At 36.6% G+C, this 19,470-nt stretch overlaps 1 protein-coding gene across 8 annotated transcripts in view; it reads right to left on the bottom strand.

Annotated features, from left to right (window-relative positions):
* The window catches only part of PTBP3 (polypyrimidine tract binding protein 3), a 101,439-nt gene that overhangs the window by 32,853 nt on the left and 49,116 nt on the right, over positions 1 to 19,470 (bottom strand). For all 8 annotated transcript variants that reach the window (XM_067040947.1, XM_059071556.2, XM_059071557.2 and 5 more), the window contains 2 exons: positions 17,069 to 17,215; positions 8,875 to 9,039 (listed from right to left, as the gene is read on the bottom strand). In XM_067040947.1, the coding sequence (XP_066897048.1) occupies positions 8,875 to 9,039; positions 17,069 to 17,215 (312 nt within the window). The remainder of the gene's footprint in view (positions 1 to 8,874; positions 9,040 to 17,068; positions 17,216 to 19,470) is intronic.

The raw sequence follows: 19,470 nt of genomic DNA, 5'->3' as shown, positions 1-19,470 counted from the left end.
CCCCACCACAAGTTCAGGGCCAGGGTTACTACAATGCATTTTGCTTTCCTCTGACATCCCATTTTAAATCTGGATTTTAATGAGCCAGAAACGTGTCCTTCTGCTTCTAAGGATAAAAACATAAGTATTCCCTATGCTGGTAAGAATTTGCTGTTATCAAATACTATGTATGTGTCTCCTTAATAGGCAAATGGTCCTGCTTTTTAATTATCAGAAAGAATGATCAAGAGTAACTATCCTAGGGACTTCCCTGGTGGTCCAGTGGTAAAGAATCCGCCTGCCAATGCAGGGGACATGGGTTCAAGCCCTGGTCTGAGAAGATCCCACGTGCTGAGGAGCAACTAAGCCCGTGCGCCACAACTACTGAGCTTACACTCTAGAGCCCATGAGCCACAACTACTGAGCCTGTGAGCCACAACTACTGAAGCCTGTGCACCTAGAGCTCATGCTCCACAACAAGAGAAGCCGGTGCACTGCAACACAGAGTAGCCCCTGCTCGCTGCAAATAGAGAACGCCCATGCGCAGCAACAAAGACCCAACACAGCCAAAAATAAATAAATAAATAAATAAATAAATAAATAAATGTATTAAAAAAAAAAAAAAGAATCTGCCTTCCAATGCAGGGGACGTGGGAGCTGGCGTGCCACAACTACTGAGCTCACGTGCCGCAACTACTGAGCTCTCATGTCTCAACTAGAGAGCCCGCATGCCACAAACTACAGAGCCCATGCGCTCTGGAACCCCTGCACCACAACCACAGAGCCCACACGTGCTGGAGCCTGTGCGTCACAACTAGAGAAGAGAAAACTCACATGCCACAACTAGAGAGAAGCCTGCGTGCCGCAACGAAGATCCCGCACACCACAATGAAAGATTCCGCATGCCTCAATGAAGGTCCCACATGCCACAGCTAAGACCCAATGCAGCCAAAAATAAATAAATAAATAATAAATAAATCTTAAAAAAAAAAAAAAAGGAATAACTATCTTAGAGCACAGGCAACAAAAAACAGATAAATTCAACTACATCAAAATGGACACTTACGTTCATCAAAAGACTATCAACAGACTTGAAAAGACAACCCACAAAATGGGAGACAATATTTGCAAATCATTTATCTGATAAGGGGTTAATATACAGAAATATTTAAAAAAACTCCTACAACTCAACAACAACAAACATCTGATTTTAAAAAGAGGCAAAGGATTTGAATAGACCTTTCTCCAAAGAAGATAATCAATAGCAACAAGCACTTGAAAAGATGCTCAATGGGAACTCCCTGGCGGTCCAGTGGTTAGGACTGGCAAGGGCCCAGGTTCTACCTCTGGTCAGGGAACTAAGATCCTGCAAGCCACGTGGTGTGGCCAAAAAAAAAAAGAAAGAAAAGATCCTCAACACCACTAATCATCAAAATGCAAATAAAAACTACAACAAAATACCACTTCATGCCCCCATTAGGACAGGTACTATTAAAAAATCCAAAACAAACAAACAAACAGAAAAGATTAAGTGTTGGGGACGATGTGGAGGAAGTGGAACCCTTGTGCACTGTTGGTGGAAATGTAAAATGGTGCAGTGGCTATGGAAAACGATATGGGGATTCTTCCAAAAAAATTAAGAATCAAATTACCATATGATCCAACAATTCCATTTCTTGGTATATACCCAAAAGAATTGAAAGCAGAGACTCAAAAGAGATATTTGAACACCTATGTTCATAGCAGCATTATTTGCAATAGCCAAAAGATGGAAGCAACTCAAGTATCCATCCACAGACGAATGAATAAACAAAATGTGGTATATCCGCACGATGGAATATTATTCAGCCTTTAAAATTAAAGAAATTCTGACACATGCTACAACATGGATGAACCCTGAAGACACCGTGTTAAGGGAAATAAGCCAGTCTCAAAACAACAAATGATGCGTGATTCCGTTTATGTGAGGAACTTAGAGTAGGCAAATTCACAGACAGGAGGAAGAATGGTGGTTGCCACGGGCTGAGAGAAGGGAGGAATGAGGTGGGGAGTTACTGTTTAATAGGTACAGGAGTTTCAACGGGAAGATGAAAATATTTCTAGAGATACATGCTATTTGGTGATGGCTGCAAAAAAATATTAATGCCACCGAACTGCACAATTTTAAAAAGTTAAAATGATAAAATTTATGTGTATTTTACCACCCTCTAAAATAAAATAACTATCCTAAAGTCCAAATACTCATTTTTGGCAAGATATGCTTTAACATATTAGCTCAGAGTTAAACATTTCTTATAAGAGATAAGAAGATCAACAAGATTTGTGGAACCAATTTGTCTTGGAAGGGGTCCCCAGAAAATGCTATTCCTTAAAAGTTAGATAGTCTGAAGGTTCTTTATTGAAATTTAAAACTTTTAATAAAGTGTAGTTAATTTCATTATGGTCATATTTCAGGGTTTAGAACTTTGAGACCTTAACCCCTCATTATAACTGTATTTTGAAAAAAACACTAGGAAATTTTTTGTTTTGATCTTTTAATAAAAATTTTGGTCTTGTAACAGTTATTTCCTCAGTACACCCTCATGTCCTAGATAATATTCTTAAAGTTCATAGAAGAATACCAAATTTACTTTCTTCTCAGCTGTCAAAGATTTTATGTTGTATCTTTCTTTAAGATATAGGTATAAGCATTCTTGGGAAAAGGTATTATGTTTTCTTAATTTCCATCCTTGGTGATACTATGGTGTTACATGCATGCACACACATCAATCTATATATTGTAAGTGCATCAACTGAGGTTTGTTTTTTTTTTCCACCTGAAAAAGGAGTAGTAACAGATGTTAAAAATGTGTATGTAAAAAAAAATGTATGTATATATATAAAAGGAGATATAATAACTGTCTAACCTCCCTCCTTCATACTGCAGACACAAGTAGTGTTCTAAAGTACAAGTCAGATTATACTTTTCCCTGCTTAAAATTCCTCACTATCTCCCCATTATCTACATGGTAAAATCCAAGCTCTTTGGTATAACGTACACAATCTATCTCTCCCTGGTGTACCTCTCCAACCTCACTTTCTGACACCTTTTATACCACACTATTTACATCAACAGTAGGGAATTGTCTATAGTAGTTCTCCAGATACACTAAGTGGTTTCAGACTTCCATGCCTATACATGTGGCTTTTCCCTTTTCCTGTAACTCTTTACTTAATACCTAGTAAATTTTCATTTGTCTTTTTCAAAACTCAGCTCAGGGAATAATGCCACCAGAAAATCCTTAGCCTCACCCAAATCTCAATAGAGTTCATTCTCTAGTACCGAATATTAATACCCCCTCTTGGCCTCATACAAATATTTATCTAGCTGTTTTATTTACATTGGTCTATACATTTGTTTATATATGTCTCCTTTAATTAGACTGAAAGCTCCTTGAAGGTATATGCCTTGTCTTAATCATTTCCCTATCATTGAGTACACTTCCTGGCATATAAGAGGCACAGAGTAAATGCTTATTATTAATTGATAACAAATTATACTCTGAGACCTGACTGAAGAATTATGGCAATATGCAATTTTTTAAATGATGAACTTTTTTTTTTTTTTGCGGTACGCGTGCCTCTCACTGTTGTGGTCTCTCCCGACTGTTGTGGTCTCTCCCGTTGTGGAGCACAGGCTCTGGACCTGCAGGCTCAGCGGCCATGGCTCATGGGCCCAGCCGCTCCACGGCATGTGGGATCCTCCAGGACCAGGATACGAACCCGTGTCCCCTGCCTCGGCAGGCGGACTCTCAACCACTGAGCCACCAGTGAAGCCCGATAAACATTTTTGATGTAAAATATCTTGTTAATGAAGTAACAAGAGCATATAATTTGCTCTAAAATTTGGGATTTTATACTGTATTATGCTATAGAACCTAGTTAATTTCCACTTAAACTTCAGATTTTGTTAATGGTTCTATTCCTTTCCCTCATTTAACTTGAACAACAACCTGAAGCATATCCTCCCTGACAGATGTGTTTGGCTGTATAATTTTCATCTGAATGTACCAACAGAATGTGAATGAACTCAACTGGCTAACCATGGATAGCTCTCTAGAGCACCCTGGATTGTATTTTCTGAAAGAGTAGCTGCAAAGATCAATCTGGTACTTTTTTTTTTTTAATTTATTTTTGGCTGCATTGGGTCTTCGTTGCTGTGCGCGGGATCTCTCTAGTTGCGGTGAGTGGAGGCTACTCTTTGTTGTGGTGCGCAGGCTTCTCATTGTGGTGGCTTCTCTTGTTGTGAAGCACTGGCTCTAGGCACGTGGGCTTCAGTAGTTGTGGCACACGGGCTCAGCACTTGTGGCTCGCGGGCTTTAGAGCACAGGCTCAGTAGTTGTGGCACACGGGCTTAGCTGCTACGCAGCCTATGGGATCTTCCTGGCCCAGGGCCCCAACTCAAGTTCCTTGCACTGGCAGGCGGATTGTTAACGACTGCGCCATCAGGGAAGTCTCCAATCTAATACTTTTGAATAAAGTAAGTGAGCACCAACATTGGGGAATTCAGGAATGCCTGAAGTATGGTTTTTAACGACTTTTTATAATTATCAAAATACTCATTTTTAAATAGATTTGGCCTCAAAAGATCAATGTTTAGGAAAGTTTAATATATATTTTTATAGATTACAAGGTCTTTGACTATTTCTTAATATATTTACTTTGCTGTCATAAACATAAGAAACACATAGACTCAACTCTTGACATTTCTTGTGCATTTTAATCTTTTCAGACTTTAAAATGGGACTAATAAAATACTAAAGATCAAATTCTGATAAAATTAATCTTCAGGGTGATGTTTATAAAGAGGGCTTGCCAGAAACTGAAAATGTTCACCAGTATTCACTTGTAAAAAGCATTATTTATATTAGAACTTTTTAAAATAGCAAGCACATTGGCCACAATTTGTTTATAATAGTTTTTGTAGCCAACAAAACAGCAAGATTTAAAAACTAGAATTTTGTATTACTAGTGTTGATTCTTTTATTTGATACCATAATAATTGGTTTTTGCAAGCTATTTATCTTTATTTTGCAATTCAAAAAGATAAGTCCTTCAACCTGAAGAGATTCATCTTTTGGACATTCATAAAATAACCCCATATATAACAGTACTTGGAAGTAATGGATTCCACAAAAATACTGTTTTCACCTACTCCTTCAGTACACAAAGAAATTTTTTAGAATGCAGGGTTGAGTTTATGTAATGGAACAGTTGATGAATGCCTTCTTTATCTACAAATACTCTCTAAGTGATGCCATCCAATCCAATGGCCTTAATTACCACTCGTGTACAAATGATTACCAATTCTCCAGCGTGAATTCTTATGCCCAATCCAGACTTATTTCCCAACTGTCTCTTCAACATGTCCCACTTGGCTGTCTAACAGGTATCTCAAATTTAACATGTCCAAAACATACTCTTGATTCCTCCCCTTCCTCCCACCCCTGCCCTAAATCTTTTTCACCCTCAGTCTTTACTCTTAGTATAAGATAGCTCTATTTTACCAGAGGCTCACATCCACAATCTGGAAGGCATTCTTGATTACTCTCTTTCTCTCCATAACCCACATCTACTAAACCCATCAGCAAATCATTCCAAATATATAGGTAATCACCATGTGCAGTGCCCACTTCCCCACCTGGGTCACCACCACCTCTCCTCTGGACTATGATAAGAGCCTCCACTTATGCCTACAATTTATTCTTAACATAGCAACAAGAACATTAAACCTATCATCTCCCTCCTCTACTCAAAATCCTCCATGTTTTCCTATTTTACTCAGTGTAAAGATTATAAAGGCTTTGCATCATCTAGTCTTAACACCTTCTCTGAGCCTATCATTTATGGCTTTCCTATTTTTTACACTCCAATGATATAGTCTTTTTTCTGATATTTGAACACATTAAGCACACTTCCATTTTAGGGACTTTGCACTTGCTGATCTTTCTGACTGGATCATTGTTCTACGTATATACACATAACTTACACCCTCACATCCTTCAAGCTTCTGTTCAAATGTCATCATACTGTAAACACCTCCCCTAACCTACCTCATTTGAAATAGCACCACTTCCATCTCAGTCATTATGAATACCCTCACCATGAGCTAAAGGAAAAACACTAGCTTCCATAGATGTTAGAGAGCAGTTTAGCTAATATCAACTCTACTTACTAATTAATTATAACATGTGCAACCAACTCCACACTTCCATGTATTTTCCAATCACAATATTTATCACATTTTATGCTATTACTTGTGAAATTACATCTTACCCACAAGACCACAAGAGCAAGGATCAGTTTCTTACAATGCAATTTACTAGCATCTGATAAGTACAGCTAACATTTCTTGAGCACTTACTATGTAACAGGCACTGTTCTAAGTGCTTTAAATGCATTAACCCATGTGATCCACACAATGAAAGTATAAAATAGATACCATCTTCATCCCCATTATATAAATAAGAAAAGACATAGAGGGAGTAAGTTACTTGTCCAAGGTTATAGAGGTAGTACAGTGGTAGAGCTAGGATTCAAACCAGCTTCAGATACTGTATCCTTAATCATTATGCTATACTACATTTTAGTTGGCTAATGGAATCGAGTGGCGGGGGAGAGGGCTTAATTAATGTAATTAGAGAAAGACTCTCTGAGGAGGTAATTTGAGCTCCAAATGGAATGAGGTAGATTCAGCTAAGTGGCTATCCCCCTAAAGAATGTTCCAGGCCTAAGAAATAGAAAACAGAAATGGACAAGGACAGAAATAAGAGGGGGTGAGGGGGAGAGGGTCAAAGGGCCAGAAAAGCTAGGGTGCTAAATAAGCAGAAGAGTTAGAAAGTGACATCAAAGAGATGGGGAGAGGTCTGCATATGGGGCCTTATGTGCCTTGCTAAGAAGTTTTGGTGTTTTCCAACAGCAATGTGAAGAAGGATTAAACAGGAGAGTGCCATAACTAAAGGACTGAGAGTCCTATCCTAGTGGTTACTGTTGAAGACTCTCAATTACCTCTCTTCACCTGAAGAACCCATGATCTTTTGGGAGAGAAACAAGGTTTGTTACTGGTCTGAGGGAAATGATAAATGGAATGACAAGACAGGACCACACAACCTTGACTAAATTCACTGCTGACTGATGGCAATGTTGAGCCACAGGTGCAATAACATGTTTTGTAAAGCAGTAGAAGTTAGCAGTAGCTACAGTGCCACAGTAGCAAAAGCAAACAAAAAATGCTGATGGATCACAGAGGGTTCAATGCCACTTTGTGGAATAACAGTAGAAAAGAAAAATCCACCAGAACAAAGAAACCAATCACTTAAGTAACTGCTGAACACTTTAAGGAAACAACAACAATGGTGGCTACGGATACCACTGCTAAAACCCTCCATAGGACATGCTTCACAAATGCACATATTTAGAAAATGGTACTCAGGAAACTATCACAGAGAATAAAGTAGGCATAGTAAATGGTATATTTTGATATTTACATGCATAGCACATGAACCATATTAGGAAATATATGAGTTCTATCACCAATTGGCACAATGACTGTGGGGAAAGTAACAACTTCTAAGGTCCCCAGTACCCTTATCTGTAAAATGTGAGAATAGGATAGGATACATTTCAATTCTTAAATACACATGCACACACACACCCCTATGACTCTTCATTCAGTAGTACAAATCCAAAGGTTTGAAAAACAGTTAAATGAGTCTAGACTGGCCTGAGATCATGCTGTTTAATATATAATGAGATATAAGTATGAAAATAGGGACTTTCCTGCTGGCATCGTGGTTAAGAATCCACCTGCCAATTCAGGGGACACAGGTTCAATCCCTGGTCTGGGAATATGCCACAAGCTGCAACGAGCAACTAAGCCCGTGTGCCACAACTACTGAGCCTGCGCTCTAAAGCCTAAGCCACAACTACTGAAGCCTGTGCACCTAGAGCCCGTGCTCCGCAACAAGAGAGCCACTGCAATGAGAAGCCCACACACCGCAACGAAGAGCAGTCCCCCACTTGCTGCAACTAGAGAAAGCCCGTGTGCAGCAACGAAGACCCAACGCAGCCATAAATAAATAAATAAATAAATAATAAAATAAGCATATGTTTTAGTGTTTTAAATAATTTTTATACTTAGGTTGTCAAGTATAATGAAATGGAATACTGGAGCTGACATTAGGGGACTTGAGTACTAACTGGTTCTTAAATTATTCTTTATAATATTCAACTCATCAAGGATCTCAGCCTCAGTTTTATTCAATACAAAATTATGTAACCAGGTAGGTGATCGATCTTCCAGTTCTTAAATTCTATATTTTCACAGTAGGCCATGATGTGGTACACTGCCTCTTATCAAGACAGTTTAGACATAGTAATGGGTAGTCTATGAAAGCTATGTTGAGAGTCAGTATTTAACATGATACTTCCTTATTTAAGTTACTCATATTTTCCTTTCAGAGTTTTAAAAATAAAAATACTCAAGTGTAGGGAGGAGTTAATAGAAATAGATTAGTTGTTTTTTATATTGATGTTACTTTCTGAGGAACAACTACTACTGGTGCTTTTTATAGGAGTCTGTGCTTTGTTCATTTTCATGCTTAGGTATAAAAAAACCAGAATTCTTACATACCTTTTTAAATCAAGTATTTAAGTTAGAAAATGGAGGCTTTCAAAAAACTATCTCTAATTGATACTATTTCTTGCATGAAACAGGATGCTGAAGATTTTTTTAATTGTTATTATTTAAACAAATACATTAACCAAAATCAACAACCTGAAAAACTAAAGACATAAAACATCCAAAGTTACAGAGGTCATATTTGACTCTGCTTTCATAAGAGTGTTCCTCCTTACCTGATGAAGAACTTCCAGGGTAACAGGATAAAAGAGGTTTTCAATAATTATTCGGAGCACAGGGCTCTGCCCAGGTAGGACTGTGCCTTCATTAGCAGGTGCTCCAGGAAGGGCCAGACTTCCTGACTGGACAGCACTGACAGCCTGCAGTGCAGCTTGGGCTCTCTATTTAACAATCCAAAATGAGAACTTGTGGTTACACAGAAGCATTATATAATCCTTAAAATTAGTTGATGTAAAGTAATATGAAGTAATATAGTTAAATAAAAATATACATATCTACTTTCTCTGGATGCATATATCCTAAAATTGTAATCAGTCAAGAATCAAAAGTCTTGCCTTCTTATCACAATGACACAATATTTAAGAAAGTTCTTAAATTTACTTGAAGAAATGAAAACAAAACCATGGCCAAAAAAGCAGAAAATTTGGATATAACTTTTATTTCCTAATTTTTAAATGACAATAGGAAAAAAAGACAGTGTGAAAGTAACATTAAAGGCCACTTTAAAAAAATCACTGAAGGGTTTCCCTGGTGGCGCAATGGTTGAGCGTCTGCCTGCTGATGCAGGGGACATGGGTTTATGCCCCGGTCCAGGAAGATACCACATGCCGCAGAGCGGCTGGGCCCGTGAGCCATGGCCACTGAGCCTGCGCGTCCGTAGCCTATGCTCCGCAACGGGAGAGGCCACAACAATGAGAGGCCCACGTACCGCAAAAAAAACCCCACAAAAAACAAAAACAAAACACAAAAAAATCACTGAAGTCCCCCTCTTCTTTCTTCCTCCCTGAACAACTGAGTTCTAAAGCCTCTGGGTGGCATATGATAGGCGTAAATATGGAGGAAGAGATGAGCTGTGGTGGTTCAGAGTGGGGCAAGGACAGCATTCCTATACAAAGGCATCCTGGCATGGAGCATCAGAGCCTGAGCAACGCAAGGAGTGCATCCATGTGGTAGGTCTGCCTGGTAAGGGAAACTGGAGCCCAAACAAGGTAAGGAAGGTATCTGTGAGTGGGTAGCTCACTGCTGGCTGTCAGAACCTAGGGAGCATGAGACTGGTAAGAAAGGCATCCAGAGGAGAGTAGCCTAGCCAGGACTGTCAGAACCCAGGGAGAGTAAAGAAGGGGTCCACATGTAGTAAAAATAATCTAAGCAGGGTGAAGAGGAGGTCGGTCCATGGGAACCTGAATGGACTAAGGAAGTAATTCGATGGAGGGGCAGCCTGGCATGAGATGTTAGAATCCAAGCAGGGGCAGGCAGAAAAGTTTCTTAATATCATGCTCCACTAAAAGGAAGCAGGTGCTCTAAAAAATGTCTAGCTCTAAGCTGGAGCAAAGAAAGCACAAGATGAGTGTGTAACTTTTCTGGTTTTGTGGGGGTTTTGCTGTTGCTGTTTTGTACCAGAATGCAAAGAAGTTTTCAAAGAATGATGGGAATGAGCCAAAAGGACACAGAAGACAGCTGGAAGGGGCTCCCACTGGCCAAATATAGGACAATTTGAGAACCAAAATAATGACTGTAACAAATAAAAACCCATCAAATGAAATGGGAAACATTAAGTCCACAGGCTGATATAAATTGACAGTTGATAAGGAACAGTATATTTACACTGCCTTAAAGTACCTTCCCCCAAACACTCTTCTTCCCCCCTTCGTAAGTCACAACTTTACAGTGGAGAAGCCAGGAAAACACCAGCCAAATCAAGTGATCAAAGAGCACACCATCAGTAATGCAACAAATTGAAGTTATGTGCTCCCTGATATGGTGCAACGAGAAAAAAAAGAGCATTACTTCTGTGACATTCCTGTTAAAGCTACATACACTGAATCTAATCACAAGGAAACATCAGACAAACTCAAATTGAGGGATGGTCTAAAAGATAAGTAGCCCATAATTACCAAAAGCGTCAAGGTTACGAAAGTCAAAAAAACCCTGTAACTGTTTCAGATAAAAGGATACTAGAAGATGTGATTTCTAAATGGAACATGTGATTATGAATAATGCTTATTTTGCTGGAACAAACATTATTGGGACAATTGGAAAAACTTGAACAGGGACTGAGGATTGGAGGGAAGTAATGCATCAAATGTTAATTTCCTGATTTTGACCACTGTATTCTGGTTGTGTAGAAGAATATTCTTCTTTGAAGGAAATGCACACTAAAAGTTTGGCCAATGAACACAGACCAGATTAACAATTTATTCCCAAATGCCTCAAGGAATCAACAGTTCTTTGTATTATATCTGTAACTCTTTTTAAATTTTGTCTGTCTCAAAATTTAAAACAATTATTTAAAAAATAAAGTAGGTGAAAGAGGAGAAAATTGAAGAGAAAAAAAGCACGGTTAATGATTACTGAAATTAAATGCAAGTTTTCATCAGTCTTTTGTTCCGTACTTATAATTTCCTAAGAATGGTGATAATTAGTAAAATGTTTGTGACACAAAATGAAAATATCCTACCACTTTAATGTAGATTCTTTCATTTCTACATATTGTACTTACTTGCAATTTTAAAGAACATAGTACTTTGTTTTTTATATGAACATTTGTTTTGTTTTCATGACTTTAATTTTTAATTTACTATTTATTATACCACCTTTCTAATGTGAGATGAGTAGCTTTCCAACATTTTGCTATGAAAAATAACATTAAAATAAGTATCTTTCTGGAAAAGTGGCAGTCTTTTACTTTCTGTATGCCTAAGAGTTGAACAACTTCCACTTTTATATACATTTTTACCTTTTAACAGCATTTTTATGTCATATACAGACTTTCATGTATCAAGTAAAACACAAACTACCAAATGCTGTTTCCAAATCATCTTTGAGAACAATATATGATTTTAATATTTTATATCACTAGCTTTCAAAACTATGCTCTCGTAAAGCCAAGTGTGTGGAATACTGAGCATCCTAATTCTGCTTCAAACATGGCAATTTATCTATTTTATATTGGGCTCCCCAGTAAGATTTTATTTGGAAAAAAGGGTTGTATTGCTTTCAAATTTGAAAACTGGCTCACATTTCCACTTTGAGCCTTTAAATAGGCAATGATGATGTTGGGAGGTCATTCAAAAAAGACTCAGAATTAACAGAGGGATTAGAGTTAGCAGAAAAGAACATTAAAGTAGTTATTATAACTGTATTGTGTGCACACACACACACAGAAAAAAGAAAGGTTAAGTAGAGACATGGAAGACCAACAGTGCTGTCCAAAAGAATTTCCTGTGATAATGGAAATGTTTAACATCTACAGTATGCAATATGACAGTACTAACCACAAGTGGCTAGTGAGCACTCCAAATGTACCTAGTGCAATTGAGAAACTGAATTTTTTATTTTTTAATTTATTTAAATTTAGCCACATTTAGCTAGCAGCTACCATACTGGATATCACAACTTCATAATGTCTAGGAAAAATCATCATAGTGAGGCTCTCAGTGGAATAATGGTGCCTTTTCTTCTTCTATCAGGATGATTAAATCTTATCAAAACTAAGCCTGCATAACTGAAAGTAAACTTAACCTCACTAACTTTTTTCTGGCTGCGCTGAGCGGCTTGTGGGATCTTAGTTCGCCGACCAGGGATCAAACCCAGGCCCTTGGCAGTGAAAATGCAGAGTCCTAACCACTGGACTGTGAGGGAATTCCCAACCTCACTGACTTTACTTCATTACCCATAATCATTCTATCAATCCTTTTTATTAAACAATTCTATATATATGCTTACTGCTGCTGTATTACTGTTATTGTTGCTACTGTAGTTGTTTCTCTTCCTTCACTCTTTCCTCTTTGGCACAGAAGATACCACAGTGGAGAAATATGAGAAGCCATGGTATATTTTGTCCTAATCATTCTAGAGTTGTCAATATACTCTGCATTAGTACTTCACAGAGCATTGAGTACAAAAGTCTCTGCATAGCAGGCATGCAAAAAAATTCTTTTGACAATAAAAATCTGAGAAAAAGATTTATTTAATAAGTAACTCTACAGTTTCAATTTTTAATTAGGCAAAAATATTTAAGTAAAAAAAAATGAAAGTGGAGGCATACTTTCCACAGAGGACAACAGAAAAGTGAGGGGGGGGGAAAAAGAAATGTCTTCTTAATATGAAGAGATATTTCAGATACACAGAAGACGTATTTTCTGTGTATCTGATACTAAACATTATGAGGCAGCAGAATTCTTATTATGGGATAGTTTTAAATGTTTCAGCAACAAATCCTCCGGAATGGTTACATTAACTAGTAGTAAAGGAAATAGCAGTAGTATGATGGAAAAATCAACAAATATTTTATTGAGGTGGTGGAGTTATATATACTTCATGTAAAATTTAAACATGCCTGGATAATGTGAAGAAGACATTTCTAAAATTGAGATGGAAATGAATATACAACAAAATTCACAGATCTTAAGTGTTCAGTTGGATGATTTTTTTGGGAAATTTTCTAAGGGAAAATCCTTCCATGGTCATTTCTGCAAATTTATAAACTTCCACCCACAAGGTCAAGAAAAACTGTCTATACAAAAATGACTCATATTAATACAACCACTCCTCAAATGCTGTACCTCAAAATAGGATCTAAATTTTTTAGCTATAATTTTAGCTTAAACCAAGGAACAAAGATACTTGATATTCACCTGACCCTCTGCCAAGTATGTCCATAAGCTGGAAAAGAAGTTATGTGCATGTTTTGGGATATCTTGCTATTCAAAGAGAAGAGAATGAAACAGTAATTTATCAGTTTCTGAGGGCTGTCTGAATAAAAAAACATCTGGTACATTTTATATATGCAAACAGGACCTTCAATTTTGACTTCAACTTTGGTGTAGGACTCTGAATAAAAGAAAAATATTATTTTATCAAACACTAGTGCAAAAAATGGACAAAAGTAACAAAATGGAAAGGGTACTGGGAAGAAATCAAGGCTATCTAAGAATAAACTAGGTCATTTGGGCTGGCTCTGGTTGCCAAGCAACTGGGATTTCTCACTGTTTCCCTTTGGAATAATCCAGTCTTAAGAGTTTTATTAAATTGTTTATATCGTCTTCAAGACTTTAACATATTTAGGAATAACACTAATGAGAAAACTGCATGACTTACATGAAGGAGAATTAAAAATTCTTCTGAAAGATAGGAAATAAAACATAACTTCCTCCTCAAAAGGATCAGTTAGCAATATAGACATGTTAATTATCTACAAATAAATCTATAAAATCAACCCAATTCTAACTGTGTTTTTTGGGGTTAGGAGTTATCAAAATAATTCTAATATATCCTGAGAAATAAACAAAACATATTATCCATTTAATTTCTAAAAAGAGACAGTAAAGAATAGGGCCTTGCCCTACAACATATTAAGCCTTAGGGACACTGAATTAGGAATGGAACAGAACAGAATCCAAAAGGTAGTCCAGATTAGACATGGACTGCATACCATGTGAGCCACACACACATGAGGGTAGATGGGGGTCACACAAACAGAATATGTAGTCGTGTCTAACAAGCGTATATATGCGTGTTGTAAGTACACATAGTCTGTGTATGGAAAACTAGACCATGACAAAAGACAAGTTTCACAAGAGTGGATATATATATATTTTTAAGATTTTTTTTGATGTGGATCATTTTTTAAAAAGTCTTCATTGAATCCGTTACAATAGTGCTTCTGTTTTATGTTTTTTGGCACGAGGCATATGGGCTTAGCTCCCCGACCAGGGATCAAACCCACAACCCTTGCATTAGAAGGCAAAGTCTTAACCACTGGCCTGCCAGGGAAGTCCCATGAGTGGATAACATTGATAAATGGGTTATTCAACTACAACAAAAGAGAAACTGGTCACTGGGAGTAAGAGAAAGACCAAAGCCTCACTCTCCACCCACAAAATATTCTTAACAAAACAAAGATTTAAACACTACAAATAAAAACCACCAAAACATGAAAGTATAAGAAAACATAGGTTAAAAAAAAATGTTTTTAATCTTGCTATACTGGGTTTTTATGAGTATGGTACCCATGTCAGAGACCATAATACAACTTCAGAGATTTGACTATTATATAAAAATATTTTTAAAATTGCATTAGCAGACAAAATTCGAGACAGAAAGTATACTGAATGGTGGCTGCCAGAGCGGGGGTAGGGGAAATGAGGAGTAAGTGTATAACAGGTATGGAATTTCAGTTTGGGAAGATGAAAAAGTTCTGGAGATGGATGGTGGTGATGGGTTGCACAATGAAAATGTACTTAATGCCACTGAACCATACACTTAAAAATGGTTGAAGTGGTAAATTTTACATTATATATATTTTACCACAATTGAAAAAAATCAGAGAAAAACTGCATTAACAGAAATCACTATAAATACTTCACAAGTTATTAAATAAAGGAGAGTAAACAATAAGATACAATTTGTTAGCCAGCATATTAACACAGATGGACAGGAAAACTGCTTGCTCATATATTATCAGTGGCACCCTAAATCAGCAAATAAGCTTTAGAGAAAGCGACCATGCAACATATATTGAAACATAAAACATGCATAGGCTTAGTCCCAGCAATTTTGTTGCCAGAAACATAAATAAGATAATGCTGCATGTGTGCCAAGATATGTAAGAATGCTGCTATAGTACTGTTTGTAAGAGCATAACATGGCAAACAATCTCAATCTAACAACAAGAATCTGGATAGCACAGGACAGGGAGATCAGCTCAGTGCTTTGTGACCACCTAGAGGGGTGGGATAGGGAGGGTGGGAGGGAGACGCAAGAGGGAGGGGATATGGGGATATGTGTATACATATATCTGATTCACTTTGTTATACAGCAGAAACTAACACAACATTGTAAAGCAATTATACTTCAATAAAGATGTTAAATTAAAAAAAGAAAAGAAACGGGATAAATTATGGCTGCCCTTTTGAAGAGAGTATTATGCAGTCATTTAAAAATTATTAAGTACAAAAAATAAAATAAAAAGTATGAAGTAATTCTACATTTGTTGTCATGAAACAACATCCCTGACAATTTGTAGAGAAAAAATAGTTTTCAGTAGTTTTCAAACTATTAGAATCCCATTGGTATAAAATTATATACATAGACAATAACCTGAGTAGAAAAGGGGTACACAGTAAAATGTTAATTAGTTATATCTGTGTAACTGGATTGTTTTATTTTTTATTTTTCTGGATTGTTTGAATGTTTTACTATGAGCATGTATCCTATTTACAAGGCAATTTTTCATTAAAAAAATTATACTATTTAAAAATATCTAACATTTTATTTACTCTTAAGTTTAGATAGTTTATTATAGGCCATTAATATCTCTTAGGTAAGTTAAGGATTGTGTGCAGGAAATGTCACTGTTTTTAAAAATGTGGAAAACTATAAATTCAGCAGCTTGCATTATAATGACTTTCAACACAGAGTCAAAGAGCTGAAGGAGTTCTTTTGCCTAGAGCAAGAGTATCACGGCCAAATTGCTCTCAACATAATTAAAAAACCCTCTTTCTTAAAATGTACTTGGCTTTGTGGATAAATTTTTCCTACCTTGAAGTTACTTCAAATTACTATTTTAGCTACTTAAAAATCAACCTGGAGAGACACAGAAGTTTGAACATGAATTATATCAAAATAACTGGAAAATGAGGTAAGAAATGTTCATATTCTATATTCCACATTCATTTTGGAGAGTCAAAAATCATTTAATGAACATATCTATACAAATTCTTATTAACATCTTAAGTTCAGTTACTTAACATCACGATAGAAGCATCACTCAACTTCTCAATGCCTTTGTTACATATTCTGTAAAAAGAAGGGATTGACTTCTAAACACACAAATGTTACATATTCTGTAAAAAGAAAAGGATTGACTTCTATAGTTCCTTTCAGATATGAGATTTTTAAGAGAGACATAACAACATATGTTTTTTTCCACTCATGAAAACAGTTTCAAGGGAAAACTAAGTATCTGCCATTTCTAACACTGTATCTTCAAACTTGCTTCCAAATGGCAGTGCTTTCTTATCCTTAAGTCTTTGGGTAAGAATTTACATAAACAATCTTTACCAGTAGAGCACTGTTAAGATGAAGAAAAATACATGATTTTTTTTCCTCTGAAAAACAGAAAATTAAATTTAAGTTATTATATCATGTGTTCTTATAACTAATTTTAGAAATGCCTTTAATACTTACAGCTTGATTAGGTAGATTGTCAGTCTTAAGTTCTCTGTGATTGGAATACTGAATAAAAACAGGCTGGCTTCGAAGGTGAGGAGTAACAGGAGTGTAATAATTCACCATAGTAACAGCAGCTTCCTCAGAAGCCATTTCTAAGAAAGCCTGCAATAAACACAAGAAAGTAAAGTGAAAGCTCATGTTTTTGAAAGGCAGCTAAGAACTACTTTGTCATTCCAGCTTGCTCTAAACTCACTATTCTCAAGAGAAATCACATTGCCCCCAAGGGGATGAAAAGACTTGTTTCAAAGTGTATCACTGACAGTAACTGAAAACATATTTGAAAAAAGTTGGGTTCAATAAACGATTTGGGGTTGGAAATTGACAGTTGATTAAATGATTTTATGTGGTTTTTGGTTTTCTTCTTATTTCTGTTTCTTCTAAAATCTAGAAATAATTACAAAGGCAAAAATAAACATGTGCATCACTACTATAAATAGATGCTTTCAGTTTCTTCCTAAAAAATTCTCAGAGATGAGGCATAATGATTTGCTCTTCTTTACCTTTTTATAAAACAGCCATTTATGAATACAATTAGAGCATTCAGGTGCAAAGGCTCAATTGTACAAATTAGGGAAATGGGAGAACTTCCTACATTAAGTCAATATTGCTTTGGGTCATTCAAGTGACCTTTTTTGGATATTGGTAATCACTGTACTAATATTAGCTATTTGAAGACTAACACAAGAAGAACTGAGATGGAAGAAGCTCCTTGGTATTTACCTCTTATTCTGTATAAAGCTTCTATCTCTCAGGACTCCCATTAACTTATGACAGGAATAGGATACTTACAGATCTTTAAGGTGGCAGGTTTTATCACCCTATCTTTTTTTTGTGTGTGTGTGTGGTACGTGGGCCTCTCACTGTTGTGGCCTCTCCCGTTACGGAGCACAGGCTCCGGATGCACAGGCTCAGCGGCCATGGCTCACGGGCCCAGCCGCTCCGCGGTACGTGGGGTCTTCCCGGACCGGGGCACGAACCCGTGTACCCTGCATCGGCAGGCGGACTCTCAACCACTGCGCCACCAGGGAAGCCCTATCACCCTATCTTAATGGTTAAGAAGATAAAATATAGACATCTACAAAAAGTTCTGAGCCCTCAGAACTACCTATAAGAACATCTCAAATTTAAAATGCAGGAAGAACCCCTGATCCAAATCACTATCTTCGAGGAATAAAACAGACTTCGAGTCATTTATACTATCTAAAAGGTATAGATGTCCACAACACACTTTAAAGTTGCTATCCAATTGTATCAATAATACACTTTTTCTAATATTTCTAAGAGAAGTGGATAAAAATGAACAAGTTTCCTAACTATCTGGTTTTTAATCATCTTTTCAACAAAGAATTTGTAAAGTGTATTCTAATAATATTCATTACATGGGGAGAGTCTCTTCCTGCAAACTCCTTTCTAAATGTTTCTAAACTCCTGGAATGTCTAACATCAGTCACACAAAGGAAAAGCTGAACAATGTCTTTGGAATATGATTCTTATCACAGCAATTTTTTCCTAAATGTATATACAACCTAAAAATTCATATGTAAAAATAAATTTTTCCACATGGAGTCCAGTAAAAGAATTATATATGTTTTCCCAAAGCATCCAAAGGGATCAATTTTCATAATGTAGGGTGGAGAGAAACCAAAAGTCACTACCCACAGAAAGGCTGGTGAAAATAACCCCTAGTCTGTCCTCAACACTCCACCTACAAGAACCAGGGGAAAGATTATGCTTACAAGTACTACTAGTGACTCACATCAGAATCTCCTGCTGAAGTAATTACTAACAAGATATTTTCTAGACAGGATTTATGATCAAAAGACAAGCAATTAACGTAACAGTCAATTAGCACTACAGATAAATATAAACCTAGAACAAACTACAGAAACAAAGGAAAGTGTGACATTGCCTGCTGCCTCTCAGAGCTATTTGACGTAAAACATAGGATACACTACACGAAACACGATAATGTACATAACACACGGCAGTTAGACATTTCACAGCCATTAGACACGGTCATGTTGGCTCTTTCAAACTGTGCAGACCATACTATTCTCAATAGTGGCATCTGTGTTAAAAAGATCCAAGTGCATGCACTATCTCCAAAAGATGCAAGAAAAATGTGTGAACACAACAAGGGCTGAATACTAAGACATATTATTTAACTTCTTCAGTTCTTAATAACTCATCTGCATTAAACAGGGATGTTAAATAGTTTACTAAAGACAGAGGAGTCTGAATCAGACATCATTATCCAATCTCTGATGGTAATCAATACAATCTCTTCTGATAATCACAGGATTTTTCATAAACCATTTTGTAATTAAGAATATAAAATATGTTTGTTAACAAGTCAA

This window comes from Kogia breviceps, chromosome 8 (genome assembly GCF_026419965.1).
Source record: "Kogia breviceps isolate mKogBre1 chromosome 8, mKogBre1 haplotype 1, whole genome shotgun sequence".
Taxonomy (NCBI): Eukaryota; Metazoa; Chordata; class Mammalia; order Artiodactyla; family Physeteridae; genus Kogia; species Kogia breviceps.
The sequence above is the reverse complement of the archived record's forward strand: the minus strand, read 5'-3'. Positions and strand labels throughout refer to the sequence as shown.